The 23,928-nt window shown below is 35.5% G+C and overlaps 1 protein-coding gene across 1 annotated transcript in view; it reads right to left on the bottom strand.

Moving 5' to 3' along the window:
- LOC149776932 (sodium/potassium-transporting ATPase subunit beta-2-like) overlaps positions 1–23,928 on the bottom strand; it is a 72,319-nt gene that overhangs the window by 5,552 nt on the left and 42,839 nt on the right. Inside the window, exon 5 of the mRNA XM_089941653.1 lies at positions 12,821–12,922. Within this exon, the coding sequence (XP_089797779.1) occupies positions 12,821–12,922 (102 nt within the window). The remainder of the gene's footprint in view (positions 1–12,820; positions 12,923–23,928) is intronic.

Genomic DNA, 23,928 nt, shown 5'->3' with positions numbered 1-23,928 from the left:
TTTCCAAAGTCTATTTATTCATAGGCAATAGAATGTTCTGGAATTCCCTAGATGAGAATCATTTTTAATTTGAAAATTCCATTAAACTGTAAACAATTTAATTTCTAGAATATTCGGAACCCAAATCCTACATAAACATGTTTACAAATTACCATTATCTTAAAGTACAATTTAAAATCGCGGAAAAACTTTAAGCACAAAATATAGATATACATAAAATGAGGTTTGTTGTCAAAGTGAATATGTTTGATGAGCACAAAAAGTTGTTTAAATGTTTTTCTGACTTAAGATATTGTGGCTTTATTTCATAGCAGATAGACATCGTCTGTGCAAAATTACAAGCCCCTCATGTCATGATGTTTGGTCAAATTCTTTGGACTGGTTTTCTAGAAGATGTTGGTAAAAAGCTTTTCTTTTCTTTGTAATTGTGACCTTATTTTATGAAAGTCCTACTTCACAGACACAACCTAAAGAGGTTCATACAAGAATGCTTGTTAAATTTGATCAAATTCCAAAACGTGGTTTCTTTAGAAGATGTACTTTCAAACTTGTCTATTTTAATAGTGACAGTGACATTGATAGCAAATTAGTGTCCATGGTAAAACAAGAGTCTTTTTAAGGGATGGATGCTCTACTTTCTGGAACTGAATTCCTGAAATTGAAGATAAAAATTGTAGCTATTACAATGGATGCAAGATTGGCCCCATTTTAATTTAGGGCAAATTTGACACAATCTGAAGACTTTTGGAGAAATTCCATGTTAATATGGCTATCCATTCAGCTGAATTAAGGAAGAGACTTTCACTAAGTTCATTGTGATGGCCATATCTGAGGTACAAGCAACAGAATTATTATTCCCAAATAACTATGAATCACAATTATTCTTCTGGCGAAACTCCATGCTGATATGACTTTTCATTTAGAAGAAGCAACAGTAACAAGAGTTTCAAGATGGCTGCAAAGGCTGCCATATTGTCTGTTAGATTGGCACCAATTACATTTATGACCAATTAGCATAAAATGTCCTCTGGTGGAAACCCAATGTTGCTATTGCTTTCCATATAGGAAGCACAATGATAAGATTTTAAAGAGTGGCAGTTTTTATTTAACAACTGCTGAGCTAAACACCATAAGATATGACTTTCCATTCAGGAGGAACAACAACATAAAGTTTTTCAATATATGTACAGTCAAACCTGGTTATCTCGACTATGTCGAGGATGTCAAAATCATTGTCATAACCGGGTCCCGAGATATCAGGGTTTAGTTGACATATCTACTGCAGAACAATGATTATGCATCAGAAGCATAAAAAAATGAAGAGTTTTGTTTCTAAAAACAAATGACATTTCTAATGCACAATAAAAATAATAAGTCAGTCATGCCTGGTTGCACAAAAAAGAAGACTGGAGGTCTTTTAAATAAGATTAAGTAACAAGTCACACATTTTTACAACACTTAAGTTACTGCAACAATGTCAATGGTTTAAAGTTGTTTTTATTTCCCTGTGAATAGCCTCATCCCTTTGGTAGCCTGATTTTCTCATGCTGTCCAAAATCTAGGCCAACTTAAGTACATGTACGTGTAGGACTATACTTTTTTTTTAAGTATTGTCTTTTCTTAGAGTTGACTAGCAGCAAAATGTAACTGACCAATATTGTGCATGACAATCATTCAATTTTGTTGATCATCAGTGGTTTCTTTACCCCTGTATAAACCGGTTTTCACTGATAAAATTTGCCTCTGTACCGGAAAAAGATGAGGCTGTCGGTATTCATATACCAACAAACTGTAAAATGTGTTTCAAGTCTTTAAAGTTATCTGTCTCAATATCAAATTCTGTATGAAGACAACTTATTCGATTCATACAGTTAGAAGCCAACTTATTCCATTTATACAGCTGTAGCCCCAAAGGAGAGTCGGCTAATATCTTTGATGGTCAGCAAGACTTTGATATTCAAGATAAAAACGATACAAATGAAAGCACTCCTCTTTCTGTTTCATAGAGGTTAATTACATCAGTCGTTTTCTGCTTTATTCCGTTTGTGTTGAAGAATACAATCCTGACACAGTGTTCAACAATTTCATTAAAAAATATACTCATTACTGGGCGCTGTGGAATTTTGTAAAAAAAATACCCTTGGTGTTTTTATTTACTCTTGTTCAAAACAAATTAATAACAAAATGTTGGGGGCTTAAAGGGGGGGGGGGACCAGCTTAGTTTGGAATTTTGCAGGTTTCTATTTGTAGATTAATGTGAGTCACGTGACCTAGCTATGATGAAGGTGAAGGCTTAAATTCGCACCAAGCATGGAAACACTTTAACTAATACCAAATTTGTTTTAAATATACTGTGTAAAACAAATTTGGTATTTATAGCTACATTTAATGATGTTAACCTGATAATTTTCCTAGTTACAGATAAGATCACATTCACAATGCTGTTTGGAACGAACTATATTGTGGTGTTGACATGTGATAATGTCTATTTTGAAGGCAGCTTATATATAGGCCAGAAACACATTCATTCAGTTTCCTTAAAGTATTGTTTACAAGATAATTTTCTCCACTCTATGCAAGAAGTGATAAACCCTGCATTAATGAGATTGGTAGATTAGCATTTGTACCAGTAAAATTTGGTTTTGTACCGACTTTTTCCATCACTGCCATTACGAGGTACTGATAATAGATGCATTTTGTTGAATTAGGGGGGCCACATGTTATTTCTGACCAAAACTTATCCCCAACATAACGAGGTTATCGACTAAACAGGGATCAAGATAAGTGTTAAATACTTAGCATAACAAAGAAGGCTTTTTTTTCTGGACCGAACCAAAACACTCATACATGGATTCTCGAGATAACCGAGGTCGAGATAAGTGGTTTGACTGAAGTTGCTGTTTTGGCCATACTGTATGTGATATCTGTACCATATTTGTTATGATAAACTAGATATGAGAAGTATTGTAGCGAAAACCCGATGTTGAAATGTCCATCCATATCAGGTGGAATAACATAAAGGTTATCAATGTGGGTGATTTGTCCTCCTCATTGGATGTCTTGGTTACACCACTTCATTTAGTAGCAAGCAGACATTCATAAAACGCCTTCTGGTCAAAACCCCATGCTGGCTAGACTTCCTGTACTGGGGGACTAGCATGATTCTTTTTTGAGGGCAAAATGTTAAAATGTAGCTGTGATTCAGTTAAGGAAGCAAACAAAGTCCTGCAAAACTAAATTTCTGAAATTCTGTTTGACACAGTCTGACTTTGTGAAGCACAGATGCAATGAGGCAGATATTTTTTCTTTACACATGCTGCAAACAGCATACCAGCATTAAGTCATTGTTGACATCCATCGACATAACACCATGTGTATTTCTGATACTTTACAAAGCTAAGTCTACAAAAAAAATTTGTTTTGTAAATGTATTAAATGCTCCAAAGAAACTGAAATTTTATATTCTCAAATGTACTATGTTGCTTTCTTGGGTTACATTTACTGACCTCCTTTTTCTAACTCAAAACAAACTTTCAAATCTCAATAAAGGCCCAATTCTGTCTGGGAGGTTGAGAGGTATGAGGAATGTTCCTCTCTGTTGTGTGATGTGTCATCAGACTTGGTCTCAGGACCCATGACAGTTGGAACAGTGACTTTTTTACTATTTGATGGTATTCCTTTATTACCAGGTAATGACCTAGCGGGAGATATCATTGCAGTTAATCAACTTGTAACTGACAAGCCTTGTTTGGATCCAAAAGTTGATCCTACTGAAAATGAAATCCCTGATTTATATCCTGTTTGTGCAGTTACCAACTAAAGAGCTCTTGAGAATGATATTGTTCAAGAAATTATTCCTTTGCCTGATGTACTTACTGGGCAGTATTTTGATGAGGTCACTTTTGCTCCTGGTATTGGTCAATCAAGAGGTATTAATCACAGTGATACCATTTACCATTTGTTGTCTTTATTCTAATAAGGAAAAAAACAGACAATCATTCATTATCAAACAGGAATGAGGTCCCAAGACCTCCTGTTTGTTTCAGAGAACTAATATCAAAAACTGAAGCAACACAAATGCCCGTCAGTCTTTTGGGAAAAAATGCATCCTTATGAAAACATATAGACAATGTACTCGCTGGTCACGATTGGTCAGTGAGCTTTCAGACTGTTGTTCATAAGTTGTATAGACAGGAAATTCTTGGTTTTCTCATGAACCTCTCTTGACTGGTTGTGTAGGAGTCAACAAGACTTATCGCAAGATCTTGAATCATTTGTATTGGCTGAAAATTAAAAGTGACGTGTTTCAATACTGTAGATCTTGTCATGGAAAAACTAAACCAGACAATACCTCAGCCTTTTCTGCAACATATTCCTGTATCTGACAACCCATTTAGCACAATAATCATCAACTGTGTATGTTTCTCACCTATGGCTAAGTCAGGAAACCAATGTTAGTTGACCATAATGTGTGTATCCACAAGAGTTCCAGAGGCAATTCCTATGAGGAATATTAAAACTAAAACCAAAGTAAAGGCTTTGAATTTTTTTAAGATTTTTTGGCTTTCCTGAATCAGTTCAGTTTGATCAAGGATCAAAGTTTGCCTGGAATTTTCCAATAAATGTTGGATGAATTAGGCATCCAACAACTTAATTCATCTGACTATCAACTGGAAAGTTAAGGGGCTAATGAAAGGTTTCATCAGACCAGCATAATATGATTGCATCCATATAGCTCTGATACAGGAAAAGACTGGGATGAATTTGCTGTTGTTTGCTGTTAGTGAATCATGGCACAGTGATCAACAATGTCATTAAAAAAATACTCATTACTTATTAATCTTTTGAACTAGTTTTTGGACATACTGTCCGGGAACATTAAAATTATTACATGAGAAAAGTCTTTCAACCAAAGATTCAGAGATTATTCTTCTTGATTATATCTCTGATTTTATCAAAGCTTGTAAAATAGCAAGAACTAATCTTTCGTCTACTCAGTCAAAACTTAAATTAAGGTATGACAGAAGTACAATATGAAAGCAGTTTTCAGCTCTCTTGCCTATACCTCATAAATCCTCTTCAGGTTAAGTATTATGGTCATTATTCAATGGGAATGAAAGGAAGTGGCTTTAATTATATCATTAATGATCCTGGGAGGGGATATAAGGGAAACAACTCTGCCATATAAATATGTCAAAGGAGAATGTTGATAGATATAGGTCTGTTAATCATTCTATCAATTTAGATGTACCTGTCCCACACAGTGATGATTTTAATGATTGCATGCAATCTATATCAATTTAGATGTGCCTGTCCCACACAGTGATGATTTTAATGATGGCATGCAATCTATATCAATTTAGATGTACCTGTCCCACCCAGTGATGATTTTAATGATGGCATGCAATCTATATCAATTTAGATGTACCTGTCCCACACAGTGATGATTTTAATGATGGCATGCAATCTATATCAATTTAGATGTACCTCTCCCCCACAGTGATAGTGATGGTTTTAATGATGGCATGCAATGGCATGCAATCATACTGCAGTGATTTTGGATTAACCAATCTTCGGAATTCATAAATACAGAACAATCTGGCTGCATCCACTACCTTCTCTCCAGTCGACCTTCCGGACATGTTTGCAAATTTCTTCCGTGACAAAGTACAAACCATTAGAGATAAGCTTGACACCACAATTTCAATTGACTTGTCGTCACCATACAGTTGGGATACAGAATTTCAGCGGCAACCATTAGCAGCATTTGAACCTGTCTCAGTCTATGGATTTCGTACTTACAATCGTGATGAAGAGTGCATCAAAGTCATGTGAACATGATCCAATTCCAACATCACTGCTGCTTGAGTGCTTAGATCCAGTATTGCCTTCACTAACTGATGTTATTAATATCTCTCTCTCATCAGCGGAATTCCCATAATTTTTCAAAACTGCCATTGTAAAGCCTCTGCTGAAGAAACCAACACTAGACCATAACGATTTAAAGAACTACCGCCCAGTTTCTAATCTTCCATTCATATCAAAAATCCTAGAAAAGGTTGTTCTATCCCAGCATGTATCTCACCTAAATTCAAACAGTCTTTTTAGCAAGAAACCAACACTAGACCATAACGATTTAAAGAACTACTGCCCAGTTTCTAATCTTCCATTCATATCAGAAATCCTAGAAAAGGTTGTTCTATCCCAGCATGTATCTCACCTAAATTCAAACAGTCTTTTTAGCAATGTACAATCTGCATATCGCCCTTGCCACAGTACTGAAACTACTCTTCTAAAAGTAGTTAATGATATTCTCTCTGCATTGGATAGTGGAAAGATTACAGTCCTCACCCTCCTTGATTTGTCCACAGCATTTGACACAATAGACCATGATATATTACTTCACCATCTCCAGCATGTATTTGGCATTCATGATACAGCCTTACTTTGGTTCAAGTCCTACTTGGTCAACAGGACACAAATTGTATCTGCAAATGGAATACACTCCAGCCCAGTTGATCTATGTTGTGGTGTTCCACTGGGGTCTGTTCTTGGACCTGTTCTCTTCATTCTGTACACTCAGTCGCTTTCAAGTGTCATAGATCATCATCCAGTGTCTCACCAATTGTACGCTGATGACACACAAATTATAATCTAGCCACCCAACTGAAGCTGATGCTACCATCCAAGGTGTAGAGAGGTGCATTTCTGATGTGAAATCATGGATGACATGTAACAAGCTGCATATGAATGATGATAAAACTGAGGCCACTCTGATCACAACAAAAAGACTTTCTCATTCACATCCTTTATCTCAAACAATAAATATCAGCAACGCCAACATTAAATTCACACAATCAGTATGAAACCTAGGTGTTACTCTGGACAGTACTCTCACATTGCACCAACATGTCATGAACATATGCAAGGCTGCATATCTTGAGCTGAGACGTATCAGCTCAGTTCACAAATATCTTTCAGTTGATGCCACTAAAAAACTTGTGTGTTCATCAGTACTTTCAAGACTGGACTATTGTAACTCAGTTCTGTCTGGTTCATCTCATTATCTGCTCCAGAAACTTCAAAAAGTTCAAAACACAGCTGCTCGGATCATACTTAGAGTACCCCAATCAGAATACACCTCCCTGCTGCTCTGTACCCTATACTGGCTATCCATTTGATCCAGAATCAAACACAAAATTTGTTCTCTGTGCTACGTTTCACTGTCGGACTCTAGTCCAACATACCTATCTGACCTCACCCATGTGTACACACCAGCAAGATACTTACGCTCCTCTTCTGACAATTGTATACTCATTATTCCCACTATGAAAACAAAGTCATATGGGCAGCGTTCTTTTGCATACAAGGGCCCAGCAACACGGAATGAATTGCCCATTGAACTGAGACACAAAGACACAGTGATCACATTTAAGAGGGCTCTCAAAACTCACTTATTTCAACTGCAAGAACAAACTTAAAGACCTAATAATGTTTCCTACCTGAAATATTCTCAACATGTTTTTTATTTTTTTAAAATGTTTTTCTAATTTCAAGGTGTTTGTTTTTGTAATAATATTATTATATGTTTTTTATCTTATAGGTGTTGTCTAATGTTGTAAAGCGCTTAGAGCTTCTAAAGATTAGGCGCCATACAAAGTCCTCATTATTATCATTATTATAAAAGATTCTTGCAAGAATTCTTAATCAATTAAATTAAGTACATTGCTCATCATCAAAGTCAACTGCCAAGCTAAACTTGTTCAAATTAGGGGGCAACGATTTATAAAACATCAAAGAAACAAAAGCCGCCAACATGTGCGCGTGGCTTGGCGGTGTTGTTTTATGCAAGCTGTTGACTAGTAAATAATGTCGTCCATTTCCTACAAATATACCCCCATTGTTTAATGACAGTTATTCTAATTTTGCTGTAGTCTTTCAAACCAGTAGGAGTAAAAGTGTTAATTAGTATACATTTTGAATGGAAAATGGGAAACGGAAATGTAAAGCTTTTACTGTTAAAGAAAAGATTGAAGCATTGGACAGGATTAAGTCTGGTGTTAAACAATCACAAGTAGCTAAAGATTTAGGTGTGAATGAATGAATCAACAGTTCGAGGATGGAAGAAGGGAAGAAGCAAAATTAAGAGAGATGGTTGTGGATATGCATGAAAGTGAGAGAATGATGAGGAAAAAAGCAAGACTAGCAGGAGACACCCATCTTGATGCAGCCCTGTATCAGTGGTTTGTCCAGACTAGAGCTGAAGGAGTGCCTATTTCAGGACCAATTTTAAAGGCACAAGCCGAAAAATTACACACCGACTTACATGGGCAAGCAAGATTCCAGTTTCAAAGCAAGCAATGGATGGCTAAACTGTTTTAAGAAACGACATTGGATTAGTCACATGGAGAAATTCGCTCTTCAGATTCTGATGCAGATGAATTGAGGGAAATAACAGAGGAAGGTGGATATTCCCCAGAGCAGATTTACAATTGTAATGAAACTGGATTGTGCTACAAAATGATGCCTGACACCATCCTAGCTGTGAAAAACATGAAGGGTTTAAGAAAATAAAGGAGCAATTAACGTTGCTGTTTTGTGTCAATAAAATGGGATGACACAAACTTAAACCACTATGTATTGGAAAATTCAAATCTCCTATGTGCATCCATCATTTGAATGTGAAGACCCTACCATTTTCGTATGATGCCACAAAAAACGCATGAATGACAGCTGCTTTGTTTGAAAAATGGTTTCAAAATGAAATAATACCAGCAGTTTGATCCCACCTTAGAAATCTGAAGATGGAGCCAAAGGCATTGTTATTATTGGACAACTGCCCCGCACACCCACCTGCAGACATCCTGGTTAGTAAGGACAGGAAAATAAAAGCTAGCTTCCTCCCAAAGAATACAACTTCCAGGATTCAGCCTCTGGACTAGGGCATAATATGTTTTTGAAATGAATTATTGAAGAGAACTTGTGAAAAAGATTGTTTGCAATGAAACCTCAGTCCAGGCAACACTAAAAAGTTTAAATCTAAACGAAGTAATGTACCTTGGTGGCAAATCTTGGGATGCCATTACGCCAAGCTGCATTGAGAACAGCTGGGAGAAAGGACTTGGGGTAGCATTTACTATTACACAGGAAAACAGAGGCAACATCAGTGATGATGACAATAGTGTATTTGATGGATTTTCTGAGAATGATGTCTTCAAGGCTGAGAGGGCATTTGGGGAGCTGATGTAGTCACGTGAAAGTGTTGATGAATGGCTCAATTTTGATAATAACTGCCCAGTTGCAGACCACGTTTCGGATGTGGAAATTATTAAAAATATTAAGTTCAATAACACCAATTGTGATGCTGACGATGGTGATGCTTCTGATGATGACAGCGAGGACACCACACCTGAGGATGATCCACCATTAGCAACAGAAGCAGTCAAAGGTTTAGAGTGTGCTTTGAGATGGATGGAGACGCAAGATATCAACTATGTTTGAATTCTTCAGCTGAGAAATATAATTGACTTTTTCAAACAATAATAACGTATTACAATTGACAGATGAGAAATTTAGTGGTATGAAATTTATATAGACACCGTTAATTAACCTTCGGACGTACTGTTTCATCATTCTTTACGTACACCCGTTATGTAATTTTTGTCATTTTTTTCCATTTAATTCAGTCACATAATGATCTGTGACAAAATTATTGAATATTTTACATCTGTGTGTGGATATTTTTTATGGAAATACTTGTATTGTGGATTCAATGTATGTTATGATATTTGCTGGTGAGTACGCGGTGTTGATACTCTATTCATGCTATAGATTAGGCATGCATATATAAACTATACACGTGTATGTACCGATGCATGATTCTCTGAATAAAGTAATATATTATATATGCAATTTCTGTTATCAGTGCAAATGTTTTTCTCATTTAATATACACTGATCTAAAATGGTAATTGTGCCAATGAAGCATGCTTTTTCGCACCCGCTTGTATTACCCCCCCCCCACCGTATATATCGTTAAAACATGAATTTGGATATAACACGGTCATGGTGTGGCTCCCAAAATTTCATGTACATGTATTTTTCTTGTACATAAAAAAAATTCTTTCTTAAAAGTACAAAACTAACGTAAAAAGTTTATTATCATTTTGGGGAAGAGAACGCATAAGATAAATACAACACGTTCATGATGTGGCTCCTGAAATTTTCTGTGTATTTTTCTTGTACACTAAAAAGTAGTTTTTTCTTCTTAAAAGTATGAAAAATAACATGTAAAAAAGTTTATTCTGGGATCCCCTAGGGCTTTGCCAATGTCACAAACTTGGACTTTTTTTCCCTATTGGCTGTAAAATATACCATCTGGCAATTTTTTTTATATTAGCCACATTGTTGGCTGTTTAACACATTAACCCCTAGCAATGACTTTACAGGGCAGGAGGTAGTAGCCTACTGTCGATCTCTGTAGCGTCATGGTCATGCATGATACACTAAAGTGGGTGGTATTATAGAAAGGTAGACGGATGTAGCTCTACAATGATACCAAATAATCAGGAATATCTAGTTGCATTACAAAGTAAAATAGAAAAACCACATTTTTTGGACCCGACTTTTTTTTACCCAAAATTTGCCCATGGTCGGAATCTGATTTTGTGTCCGGATTTTATACTTTTTGGTCTCAGATCTAAAGCAGGCCGGTATGAACTGCAAACTGACAGATGAGACTTTGCAAAAAGTAGGATAAAGTGGGCATTTGGAATAAAGAGTGGTCTCCATACAAAAATAATGGCTCTGTTTAGCAACAAAAAAAAAGAAGTCCAATATTTACCCTTCTGCTCATGTGCGAGTCAAATAGCCAATGAAAATCGATGTTTCTGACACCACTAGGCAGTATGTTATTGAAAGATGACCGGGAATTAGGTGTTTTCGAGTCTATTCAGAAATAGCTTTCAAAATGTGTTTCCTACTCGATTTTTAGGCAAAAATGACGAAAAGCTCCAGGGGTTAATGTGTTAAAATTGTATATACAACCATTGGTTTGGAGTGGAGAAATTCAGAGGCCCCATGAAAGGAAGCCACAAACTGAATATAAAACACACTGAAATTTATCTATTGTTACATAAACAATTTCTTTGTCCATACTGACAAACCATCTAAACAGTGCATTGTTATATCATAATCTGCTTATCTTGATATCTAGCATGAGTACTATATGTTGTGAAATATCCGCTTTTTTGTTTTTGAAATTTCTGGTAACAGAGATCAACCGGACAAGGCATTATCTTGTATTCTATCTTTCGTTGGATTTTTGGTCACTTACTAGTAATTAAAATATTTACACAGACTGACATTTGTATGTGGATGGTAAGTAAAATTCCTCTTTTTTTCACTCAGAATTAAATTCTTCAGAACACTCACATTTTCTGTAATAATCCATGTCATCATATCAGAATACAGAACACCTGCATCTCTATCATTTGTTGATCCTTTGTTAAATTTCTGACACATGCATGGAAGGCAGCATCATGTTGCTACCACAAATGTTAGAGAGAAAAAAACACATTTTACTTATTGGTTTTTCAATAGGCAGGGTGGAAAAGTAACTTGAATAGACCAAATGACAGCCGATTCCTTTTCAAAAATATACCCAGATAAAATAGTTTGCTGAAATTTCAAAGGAAACAGATTACCACCGAAGCACTGATTGTTATGAAAATGTACTCAGCAAATGGAAAAAGATCAGTCTCAATCATGCAATAGAATTATTTGATGTTGCCGCCACAATAAGAAATGGGCATTTATTCGGTTCTCCAAAGCTGTCCTTTAGCGGTGACTTCAATAACAAATGCACCTTTCATCAATCTTCAATAAAAACAAAGAACTTTTCTTCAAAGGAAGTCAGTATCAAACTTACATACTGAAAAGTAAATGTTCTTCGTCATTCATTACATCATTGTGCTATGTTTTTCCACTGAATTCAGACCAATATGACCTGTGACAAAATTATTGAATATTTTAAATGTGTGTGTGTGTGTGTGCACATTTTCGATGGAATCGCTTGTATTGTGGATTCAATGTATATGATGAGATTCACGGGCGAGTACACAGTGTTGATACTCTATTCATGCTATATATTAGACATGTATTTAAAAACAGTATTCACTTATATGTACCAATTTGTGGTTCTCTAAATAAAGTAAACTATTATATTTGCCGTCTCTGTTTTCACTACAGATGTATTTCTCATTTAATATGCATCGATTTAAGATGGTAGCTGTGCTGATGAAGCACATATTTTACAGCCTGCATTTATTACCTACCCATCCCCGCCGCAAGTTGTTTGAGGTACATGCATCATTTTCTTCAGCTACCTGACCTGGCTGCTTATAACACAGTTCAGTCTATAAGATGGTCAGGTTCTATGGCTTCCAACTACTTTGCTATAGCAGGGTCACACTATATATATATATATATATATATATATATATATATATATATATATATATATATATATATATATATGTTACCATGGGGAAATGGTGCTAGGGTTGGCAGTGAGAAAAAGGAATGGTCGACTGACTCATGGGAACACATACATTTTTCTTAGCTTTACAATCAAGTATCCAGGTTGATATTACTTAAGCTATACTTTATTTCAGTCCATCAAGGCCTTTTAATGTTACTGTTTGGAAACAATTTTTGACTAACATGTCTGACATGGGCAGTGGCTGTATGGAAAGGCATGGATCATAACACTATACGAGTCCTCCACAGACATTGTATTGACACACAAGTATCAATATTACCTCTCCTTCACATTGAACAGTGATATGGTTTTCAGCCCAGTTGTCACGGATCTCATCTGGTACTGTGTCATTTGTGTAAAGTTCAGGAATCCAGTCGTAGACCTGAAATACAGAAAATGATGCAGTGGTAGAGTTTTATATTATCTGAGGCCTAAGGGAATGTCTGTTGGGTAAATAGCTAGGCTTTAAAAGACTTAAGTGACTTATATTGAAGCATGATCTTGCATCAAGGCTCTCCCAGACATAAAGGAAATTGTGTGTGAATGAGGTGAGGTGAGATAGTGGTAAAAACCAAAAGGCACCTTTTCAATGTCTCCTGCACACATACAATTTTAACTGCAAATGGTCTGGACTTATTTTGTAACCCCACACCATTTATATTTCATGATGGATATTGTTTAGGTTTTAGTATCAAATCCTGTCAAAAGTCCCACTTGGTGAACATAATATAACTTTTTAAAACAACATAGATTCCAAACAAGATTTTCTGACATTTCTGGAGTAAAAAATTCTCTCTATATTGAGAAAGTACACTAATTAAATTAAGTGCCTTCTAAAGTTCCTCCTCCACCATTTATACTGGCCACCATGAATAGCCTATCTTGTGCTGAAAAATGGCATTAAACCATACAACAACAGCATAACTTGTTGCAGCTTCATATGAATTTATCAGCAGTAACATTGTATGATGAAGGTTTCACACCTTTTCTATAAAAATTATTCAAGTGTCACATTTCTTTCATGTCTTTGTATCATTGGTAATTTGTATACATTTAAAAACAACTTTTAAAGAAATGTCACGGTTCTTTCTGTTACATGTATATTATGGTGGTCTCAGCTACCAAATGGATTGTTTTTGGTTTGATGGTTACAAATTTACATTCAGGTCTGAATTTCAACTAAGTAGTTTATCACATACTATGTTAAAGTAATTTTGTAAATAACCTTATGCATGTTAGATCATATGAACATAATATTATTTTCAATACAATTGTCACTTATGTTGCCTGCATCAACAAATCATTTTCCAGCGTTATTCATTATGCTCAAATTCTTACTTTCCTCCTTGCTGTCGTCAACTTAAAACTTTTAAAAACTCTTAATTTGGTAATATAACTGCTCAGATATAGTGTACTTAGTGTACTTGTAAATCCTCTCATGCACAAATATAAAAATAATATGTGACTAAATGACAATCTACCATTATATATGAAATACCATGAAATAATACTTACATATAATCACATTAAAAACAATATATTTTTTAGGTACCTTATCATGACAATACCATTTTAAAGTATTGAGTGGCTTTGGTTACTTTGTTGGACAATGAAAATAAAGTATCATACTGAAGGTTAGCAGTTTCTGTCGAAAGAAATTGAAGGTATTTCACATAACAGCCACGATACAGCATATGCCTTCCCAAAATGGGCAATAAAGTCAAAGGACACAACACCGCAAATTTATTCAGTCTCGAAATGGTCAGTGAATAATGTCATGGGATACAATACATCAAATTCAATGACAATACTGGACAGGTCTAGTTTTTTCTAAACTAACCTCATCCACAACCTATTTTATCTACCAAGAGTGTTGCTTTTGCTCGATTTCCATTTTGCACTTTCTCTTCAACTTGTACGCTGTACTACATATTGTTCAAAACTAACCCCAAAACACCAATTTTTACTAACTTATAAAACTGGCTTCATGGAACTATATGCATCCTGTATTCAAAAAATAGAATTTTAATTTTAAATTTTGCTTCAAAAGGGTAAGCTTCATTAATACAATAATCTGTGATTCTACACAGTCCCCATTATAGATGACTTTCATGGTTTTAATAAGCAAAATGTCATAATTGGACTGGATCAAGTTATAGTCAACAGTTTTGGTGAAATCATTTAAAGGTTTCATGCTAAGATGTTTTCTGAACATTTTGGTCAAATTATGTTGAGCAGTGTTTTAATAAAATATTTTTACATTTTTCGATTTTAAATAGTTGTGACTATATTTGACACAGGGTCAACATAATGTGCATAAAACTGAAGGCTCTTTACACCAAAACACTCTTTCTGTCAAATTTAGTCAAACTCTTTTGAATAGGTTTTGAGAACAAGTCATTTAAGGTTCTTCTGTTTTTAGTATCAAGGATAAATTGATGATCTATCATCATCGTTTAAACAAACCTGAAAGATCTTCACAACATAACACTTTCCATCAAATGTTGTCAAATTCTAGAAGATTTTGATAAGTTAGTCAGAGGTTTTCTATTTTCAGTAATATCTGATGACAGATTAACATAATTTGAAGGCATCAGAAAGACCTTCATACTAAGGTTTTCTATTGTTTGAATAAAAGAGGCCATTTGTGATGGCAGATTGGCATTATGTGGAGAAATTAGACATACCTTTATACCATAGTGTTATCATGGAGTTTTCTTTCCAATTGGGTCCAATTCTATTGAACCGGTACTGAGAATTCATTATTAGATTTTTCTGCTTTTATAACTGTGTACATATTTGAAGACGGATCAGTTGTACAAAACTGAAAGACATGTATAACAGGAGACTTTCAGTAAAACCTGCTAAAATTATATTGAGTAGACACTGTATTTTTTAAGAGGTCATTTATAGGTTATTTTATTTTTAATTTGGGTTGGTTTTGTGGGATAACATGTGGTACCGATCGATATAACACAGGCATACAGTGAAGGAATATTTTGTAGGAGCAGCAGCTACCATTTTCGATCAATAAAATAGGCCTCTGCGTGTTTTTATTTGTGGTTTACTTTTTGTAAATCTGCACCGATTCTTATTTTTGCTCATTATTGTCTGTGATTTTCTATTTCTGCCAGGACAATCTCAAATTCAGCCCCACTGGTTATTTTATCCTCAGGATTGCAACTAAATACAATTTACTTGTCGTGTTCAGACTGCTCTATGTCACTGCAACAAATTTTGTATTAAGTCGCATTTAAATTAATTTGCTAACGCCACTAGAGACACTGTTACTATAGATATAACTCTCACTATGGCTGTTGTTGCAATGATTCCAGTCACACCAAGACCAACAGGCACTGCTGCAGCAAGACTACATAATAATATCTATGACCAAACACACGTGTTTGTATTTTATGATCAGCGCAGTTCTCTTGCTAATTTCATCTCACAGCTGTTGTTCCACTTTATTTTTTCACACTGGTAGGACCGCAGGTTCATCATAGTTCTATTAATAATACAATTGCAAATTTTAATTGTATGACAGTTATACAACCAAATGGTTGTGATTGGATATTATGCCAACTGCAATAAACTTGCAGCAACGCAGTCCCACATACTCTTCAATTAGTTCACCCAATTATTTGTCTTCAAACTTAGCAACAACATTTCATTGGTGTTATTAAGCAATGGATGTTCTTTCTGATACTTGCTAGTACACCTCTAAACCTCGATAACTCATGCACAATGGGGTCCACAAACACTGACCGCACTATAAGCGAGGACGCGAGTTACAAGGGACCTACAAAAATTGAAAAAATCCACTTAAACATCGAGAAAACCGCAAGGGGGGGGAGTTAGGGGACTGGGCTGTTTAATGACTGAGTCCTCGTCTTACAATCATGTCGATAATAATTGTTAAGAACTTGCTTTTTCAAATGAGGTTGTTCATTATTCTGTATAAATAACATTTATTTTCAAAATGTTCAACATGTGAAAGATCATTTCAACTGGTTTGAACAACCATCATGTGTACGCGATAACACCTGTGTTTGATATCACTGCTTTTTGTTTTGTTATAGTATCCTGCCAAATCAGGAGTTTGTTAGCAGGGAACTTGACTAACTGTTGATACACAACCAAACAAGATTCCTTTTTGTCTGCAAAAACAAGTGACAGTTATTTTGATTTGTTCAATTAGTACATTACTCATGTCGTGATTTCATTGGAAATAATAGTGAAGCTTCTTATCATCCTTGAGGATATCTCTTAGTGCCAGTTCAGGAATTCTCTGAAACTCGTTTGCCCATAATGGTCCATATCTGTGATACCAAACTCTTTATTTTACAAAGTATTCTTTAGCTTGGTTGCCTTGCTAGCTTTGACATACGACCAAAGCCGCTAGATTTTAAGTTTGTAGGATTTGCATGCCTTTTAACTTTTCTTGTAATCCACCTCCTTTATTTAATTCAAAAGACATAATTAATGTGATAATACATAGGAGGCCAGCTTTTAATTCAGTGCAATACTACAACAAATACTTCCGCAAGTCAGTTATCAAAACACAGTTGGCACTTAATTAGGTTCTCGGAGAAACGCTTGTGGACATAGCTGTTACAGTAGATTGACACATTTTACGTTTAAATACACATTGCATTTATGATGATTACACTTAAGAGGAACTAAAAGATAGAATTAAAATACAAATTTCACTAACAAAAATTATTTAATTGATATTTAAGTATTAATGTACTGCCTACACTAGGCGTGACATTTTCATTGATCGAAATTTCCTTGAATACTTTTAAATATGGTGTACTAAGAATGTGTTTGGAAATTTTTTTTAGCCACTTATATGACTTCTTATTAAAAGATGATAATTTCAAAATGTTGACAGAAATTCTGATGTTCTATCTACTGTTTTCGACTATAAAACAAGCAATATATCACAGTTTCAGTTACCAATTTTGATCACGATTTTTAAAGTTTTAAGAAATAGGGATCCTTTTTTTTGGTATTTTCTAGTTTTTAAAAAATGGGATCCACACCTGACCCACATTATAAGTGGGTTCACGAGTTATCAGGGCGCGAGTTATCGAGGGAGTGGTATATCATATTCATTGACCAAACTGTTCACATACACATCACCAGTAGCAAGTCATTGCTGGTCTACAGCATCTTGACCCAATCCTAGTAAATCAGTTTGATCTGGTCAAAGTAAAACTCAACATGAGCAGCTTCGACAAGTCCACCATGGACTATCCAACACAGATAGATTTGTAAGCATTAGTTTTCATTTTTTCCTGTGAGTAGCAGTAAGTCCACCATCAAAGATTTTTCTGAATTCACTGCCGAGTCAGCAACAAGCCTTTCAAATTTGTCTTGTTCACTATCACAGACAAGATCTACACGAATTCATCTGCAAAGATTCTCTATGGTTTTTCCAAAGGAGGCAATATTCATGACAATGAAAAAGTTTTCAAAGATTTTGGTGGTCTTAGTCCTTGGGTCCATATTCAACTGAATATACAGTGTCATCCAAGCTTTGCTGGCAAAATCCAAGCACTCGATGAATCCTGGTTACATGCATATATCCAATCGCATATACAGCTGAGATGTAGCAAGTGCAGTACATAATTGAATTTCATCCTACAGCCTGGTACCAGTTTGTTGCATAGAGTATATTTATGTCTGGACTCATCAATAATCGCGCTTTGATATGGGAACAACCATGTACCAGACACTCTAGTTTCTTCACCACACCTAGCTGCTACATAATACAACTCATGTGGGATTTGTTCACTGGTTAGCTCTGTTCAATCGAGATCAGACGTACATGTGTCTTTGGAAGCAGAACTGGATGCATTCGTGTCTGCCACTGAAACATTATGACATTCAAAGTCTGCATATTTATATAACAGACTTTCATCTTTTGCTGCACTGCAGTAATTTTAATGATATTTTTTTAACCAGGTTCTGTAATAATTATTCACTGCTGTTTTTCACTGATACCACTACAGTGAAACTCATGGCTGCTGAATCTTAAGGACGTGCATACAGCATCCAAATGGATATTTATTCCATGTGTGCTTGCTGTGTCAGTTAAGTATCTGAGCAAGATTCTTTATCCATATGTAGCACAACACTGATTCTGATTCTTTCATTTCAATCAACAGCGAAAAATCAATCTGAGTTCATTCATGCTGTCTATAGAGATAATGCAAGTGGATAAAATACTTCATCATAATGGAACACATTAGCAACTATACCTGGATTGAGTGTTTCAAATTTTTAGTGTGGCTTTCGTAACCTGCACTGGAAATTCAATATCACCAAAGTTAACTTCACCCACGTGATGCTGGTATTTTTGACGCAGGTATTAATCAGATATAACGCTGATAAAATTGTCCATTCAAAACAACAATTGACAAAGACTTTCATGTTTATAACTGACCTTGGAGGTACCAACACTGGTATTGCTCTGTAAATAAATCCATGATGATGAAAAAATTGATACGGTGAGTAATGTACCTTGACGACTTTGCCACATCTTTTGAAAGTCCATCCTTATCCTGCATTAGTGTATTTCTCCAATGTTTTGGCCATCTTTTCAATTGCTTTGTCAATTTCATTTCTGATGGCACTGTTGTCTTTGCCATTTAAGATTATGCAGGCACCATTCTGAATCCAAGATGCTGGCTTTTCAATCCATTCTTGTAAACCCAATGTGTGCAATGGATAATGTCTGCTTAACGCCAAAGCGACCAAAATTTTGTAATGCAACTACGATTCCAGGAATAATATTTATTAAAACTTGTTGAGCCTCTTTACCTAAATCGTATGTGGATGGGATGATTGCCACGAGAGTTTCTAATTCACCACTTAGTCTACTAGAATAAAATTTAAATTCAGGTACTTTTGATTACTGTAGTTTTGCAAGAACATACTCAGCTGCTAAAGTATCAACAGCAGATGCAAGAAGATGATGATTTTCTTCATACTAACCTAGTATCAAATGGATGTCGCTTTTTCATGTACCTCTTGACCTCTTGGTATCTGGATATTATGCTCACTTGCAACTTGTTTTAAATGTTGTACTGTTATTGTATTAGTAATTGTTGATGTTTTTGCAATGGCAGTGACAGTGGCAACTGATGGTGGTTCTGGAATCAGTACACTTATGGGTCTCAATAATTCAAGTATGTCAGCATTTCACGTAAGACTTGGTATATTCAATGTTCATATGAGCTGAGGTATGGTAGGCATGCTTATGCAATGGAAAATGTGTCTCTAATTAAAAATTCCATCAATGTCTTGTTCTAATTTTTGTATTTTTTCAGGATCAGAAACTGCAATCTCTTCAATCCTAGTTATTATTTCATTTATTTCTTCATTTATTTTGTTTTATTTGTTTGTGCAAGCACCTGTGTTCATGCTGCCAGTTTATTTTTCTTCATGCCTGATAGTATTCCTATACAGATCCACAGGGTTGGAAAAGTTGATTTTGTGACGTTACTTGAATGCTACATTATAGGCATGGCCGAGCGCCTAAACCTTGATATAAGACCATGTAAAAGTTTTACATATTTTTTAATGGCAAGTTCTGTTGCAGAGTTCATATTTTCCAAGGAAGACTACTTTGTACTTATTACGTCCCAATGTCATGGAGATTTATGTACATATACACAGGCTTTTTTTTTGATTTGTGGAAAGACAGAGTTCAGACATATCCATATTTTTGGTATCCCATGGCAGTCTTATCTCCTCTGCATCAGGTGTTACAATGATTTTAAGGATAGATGGATATTTAGCATCACAGAGTCCATTTTGTGACTATGGTATCTTGAAGTTTTAAATCGTGCCTTCTCAGATAAAACAGGTTATTATTATTGGCATCATCAAAATCATTTGCAAACTAGAATAAAATAACTTCTAATGCATTGTCAGCCCAAATGAGCTAAACTGACCCATCACGTTAAAGCACTCCACCAAACAGAGCTGGGCCATGCCCTATGCAGTAGAATCTAATAACATAAAATTTCTTATAGCACTCATAAATTTCCTTAATTGTTTTTTGCTCTGATGCTTTCACTGATAGCACCTATACATTTCTTGCATTCTGTTCTTCTGCATCATTATAGTACCTGTTGTATATCCACTCAAGAGTAATATTCTTGCATGCCATATGTATATTAATGATCCAAAAGCATTAATTCAATTGCCCTTGGCTATCCTCATCAAGAAAAAGTCTTACTAACATCATCAAAAATTTAAGGCTAATCAACGATCTATTCCTCTTTGTAGACATACCTTTCATGCACAATTAATCTGCAAATTCGCAATGGATGCGCGAAGATACAAACTCATGTGAACAGAGGTTAGATATGGAAGTGATTTGTAAAGGCAAGCACCTTCTATCAAGTGGCCACCAATTGCACCTCTCTTTAGTAACCACATCAATATCTGATGTTGGACTGGCATCATTTGAACAAATTTGAATGTATGCGTTATGTTCAGGGATGCTGAAATGATGCTCAAAGGTCTTTCTGTTTTTAGCAACCAGAGATCTATTTCATAGCGTAAACTTTAAAAATCCTTCATGTCAGAAATCTATTTGTCACGTTTGGTCAAATTTCATTTTCTTAAATTAAATGTCATTACAGTTTTAATTTTTTTAGATGCTATATTATTAGTGGTATAACTTGGTTTGGTGCACTGGCATCATTTAAACAAATTTGAAAAAAGGTCAATGCCAGGATGTTTTGCATTTCATTTAGTTAAAATTTAGTGAGCAGTTTTGGAAGACAAGTCGTTTAATTGTTCTGCTATTTTTCTCTCAATTGGCAGTTTTTACGCTTTTAGTAATGGCGGTCATAACTGACTGATTCTTTTGTACAGGAACTGCCAGTTAGAATGCTTTCTGTCAAATCTGATCCAATTCTGTTTACCCTTTAAAGGGATCTAACTGTTTTTGGTGATTGCAGCCATAACTGACGTTAACTGACATCATTTATGCACATTGACAAGTTCGTCAAGATAGGAAATATTGTGCCCAATTTAGTCAAAATTGGACAATTGGTATTCAGAAGAAACTGGCATCTTTGACGGTGGCAGGGACATGCCTTACAAGCATGTGAATTGCATCCACAAGATTCTGCCCTACACAGGCGAAAACAAAAACTCATCAAAAAATTATTTTGATAAGTACCTTATCAAATGATGACTATCCGAACAAACTTACCTTTCGGTCAATGGTGAAATCCAAGATTGTCCGAATGCAAAATTGCACTGTGAGTAGGGTTGATGTCCAGACGTCAAGATCGGTGAACAATTATTGCATTTTCTCCATTATATCACAAATTGAACGAAGTGTGTCGAGCTGTTTTGAAAATTGAACTATTCTTGATTACGACTGGCCTAAGTTGGAAATTAACAGACGCAATTAGGATAAAATAGCAGTGTTGGAACTGCCGAGGGGTGTGGACCGGTGTCTTCCCTTGTGTTATATTATTACAGGTTAGAACCCCCATTCCTTGATTTTCTTTGTAATGAGCCCCTGTGAATGCGACAATGTGTGTTGTTTTGAGTGACACAGTGTGTCGTTGTGTCGGGTATATTATTTCGACAACTAAATGACACAACCACTACAAAATGGATGGAAATTTGTGTTTTCAAAAAGTTACATTAAACTGAATAGGAAATTCGATAATGCCAATCGGAATATTAAATTTCCAATGGATAGCAGACGGCTGTGTTCATGACGACACAGTGACAATGTCGTCAGCTAAATCCCTCTGTGGGAGTTTTTATCTGATATAACGAAGAAATAAACGTTGAAACAATTTCAGAGAAACTTTATAGTAGTCATTATGAGTACTAAATTTAATGTGTCGGTAGTAACTAGTCTACCTTGCTTTTAAGGCTTGAAATTATCAGTTGAGACTTTTTGCTTGGTCTTGAGACCTTTACCGGAATCCAGTAGAACCATAACTGCCAAAACGGCGGATCTCACCCCTATTTATAGGTTTTGGGGACAAACTCGGGAAATTCATGACAAAGTTTTCATGAATATGACTAAATATGGAAGAATTCGGAAAGATTAACCTGAGCGCCTCCTAGTGGAAAGCCGAGCGCCCAATACACACAGTAGTAAAAATGGCGCCCGATTTCAAACGACAAAAATAGCAATTATTTCACAATAAATTATACAAAAAGTCAACATTGATGATGAACGGTTTCATCACACTGGTGACAAAAAATTATGAACATACACGAGTCTTACCTTAATCCTGGAGAAAAATGGATACAATTGCCTATTTCTCTCGCAAAATAGAAGGTAAGTGATAACAGTTTACAATCCTGTCATGTACACACTGGGCATCAAAAATCTTTACCCAGATGATAAATATTTAAACAAATCATTGTTACATGATTTACATATTGTGTCAAATTACTTTTCCTTTGTCCAAGCGTCATATTACAAAAACTGACACTACAGTTACTATTATTTGCATTGGAAACAGAGGTACGACTTTCCAACATGAAGGGAATGTAAACAATAAATGGTGATTATAAATTATCTCCAAGATTAATGATATGTGCAAATGCACTTTATAAAAATACAAGTTGACAGGTAGTCGATTTTATGCAGGTATTGTTGTTGTTGTTGTAGTTGTTGTTGTTGTTGTAGGGTTTAACGCCACTTTTCAGCACAAGATAGGCCAATCATGGCGGCCAGTATTAATGGTGGAGGAAGAACCCGGAAAAACCCCGGAAAGAACCACCGACCCACGAGGAGCTACTGGCAAGCTTTTTCACATAACCACATTAGCCGAATCCGAGACTCGAACCGATGCGGACAGAGGTGAGATGGCAGTGATCCGTAACGGTGAGCGCTTTAGACCACTCGGCCACTCGGGGTTATGCAGGTATAACTCGATTTAACAACGTTTAAATTTGCTAGCCCATCCGCTAAGCAGCTATGCTTTAGCACTACCATACTGGCCTCTTGTGATGCTAGACTGGTTTTCATACCTTCCATATAAAAAAATACAGATATCAAGCTCTCTGTGAAACAAAAAGTGAAGTTGTGGAGAAAAATTCCCAGGGTTTTCCCGACTTTTGTCAATATTTGCAAAATTCAAGGACTTTTCATGGTTGGGAAAAAAATATCATTTCTCCCAACTTTATCCAGAGTTCTGGTAGCGTGGGAACCATGTACTCGAGTTGTTAAAATATATTAAACCGTACATAACATCAGGTGCCATGTACAACAGGACAATAACTCCTAAAAATGCAGAAATATATTGATTTGACAAAGATCGAGATCGAGTGATTTACACAATAATTGCTATGTTTTAACAGAGTAGTTGTGCTACAAAGACTGGCAGA

This window comes from Sinohyriopsis cumingii, chromosome 18 (assembly GCF_028554795.1).
Source record: "Sinohyriopsis cumingii isolate HCF-2022 chromosome 18, ASM2855479v2, whole genome shotgun sequence".
Classification (NCBI taxonomy): Eukaryota; Metazoa; Mollusca; class Bivalvia; order Unionida; family Unionidae; genus Sinohyriopsis; species Sinohyriopsis cumingii.
Note: the sequence above shows the minus strand (reverse complement) of the source record. Positions and strands in the feature narration are given on the sequence as shown.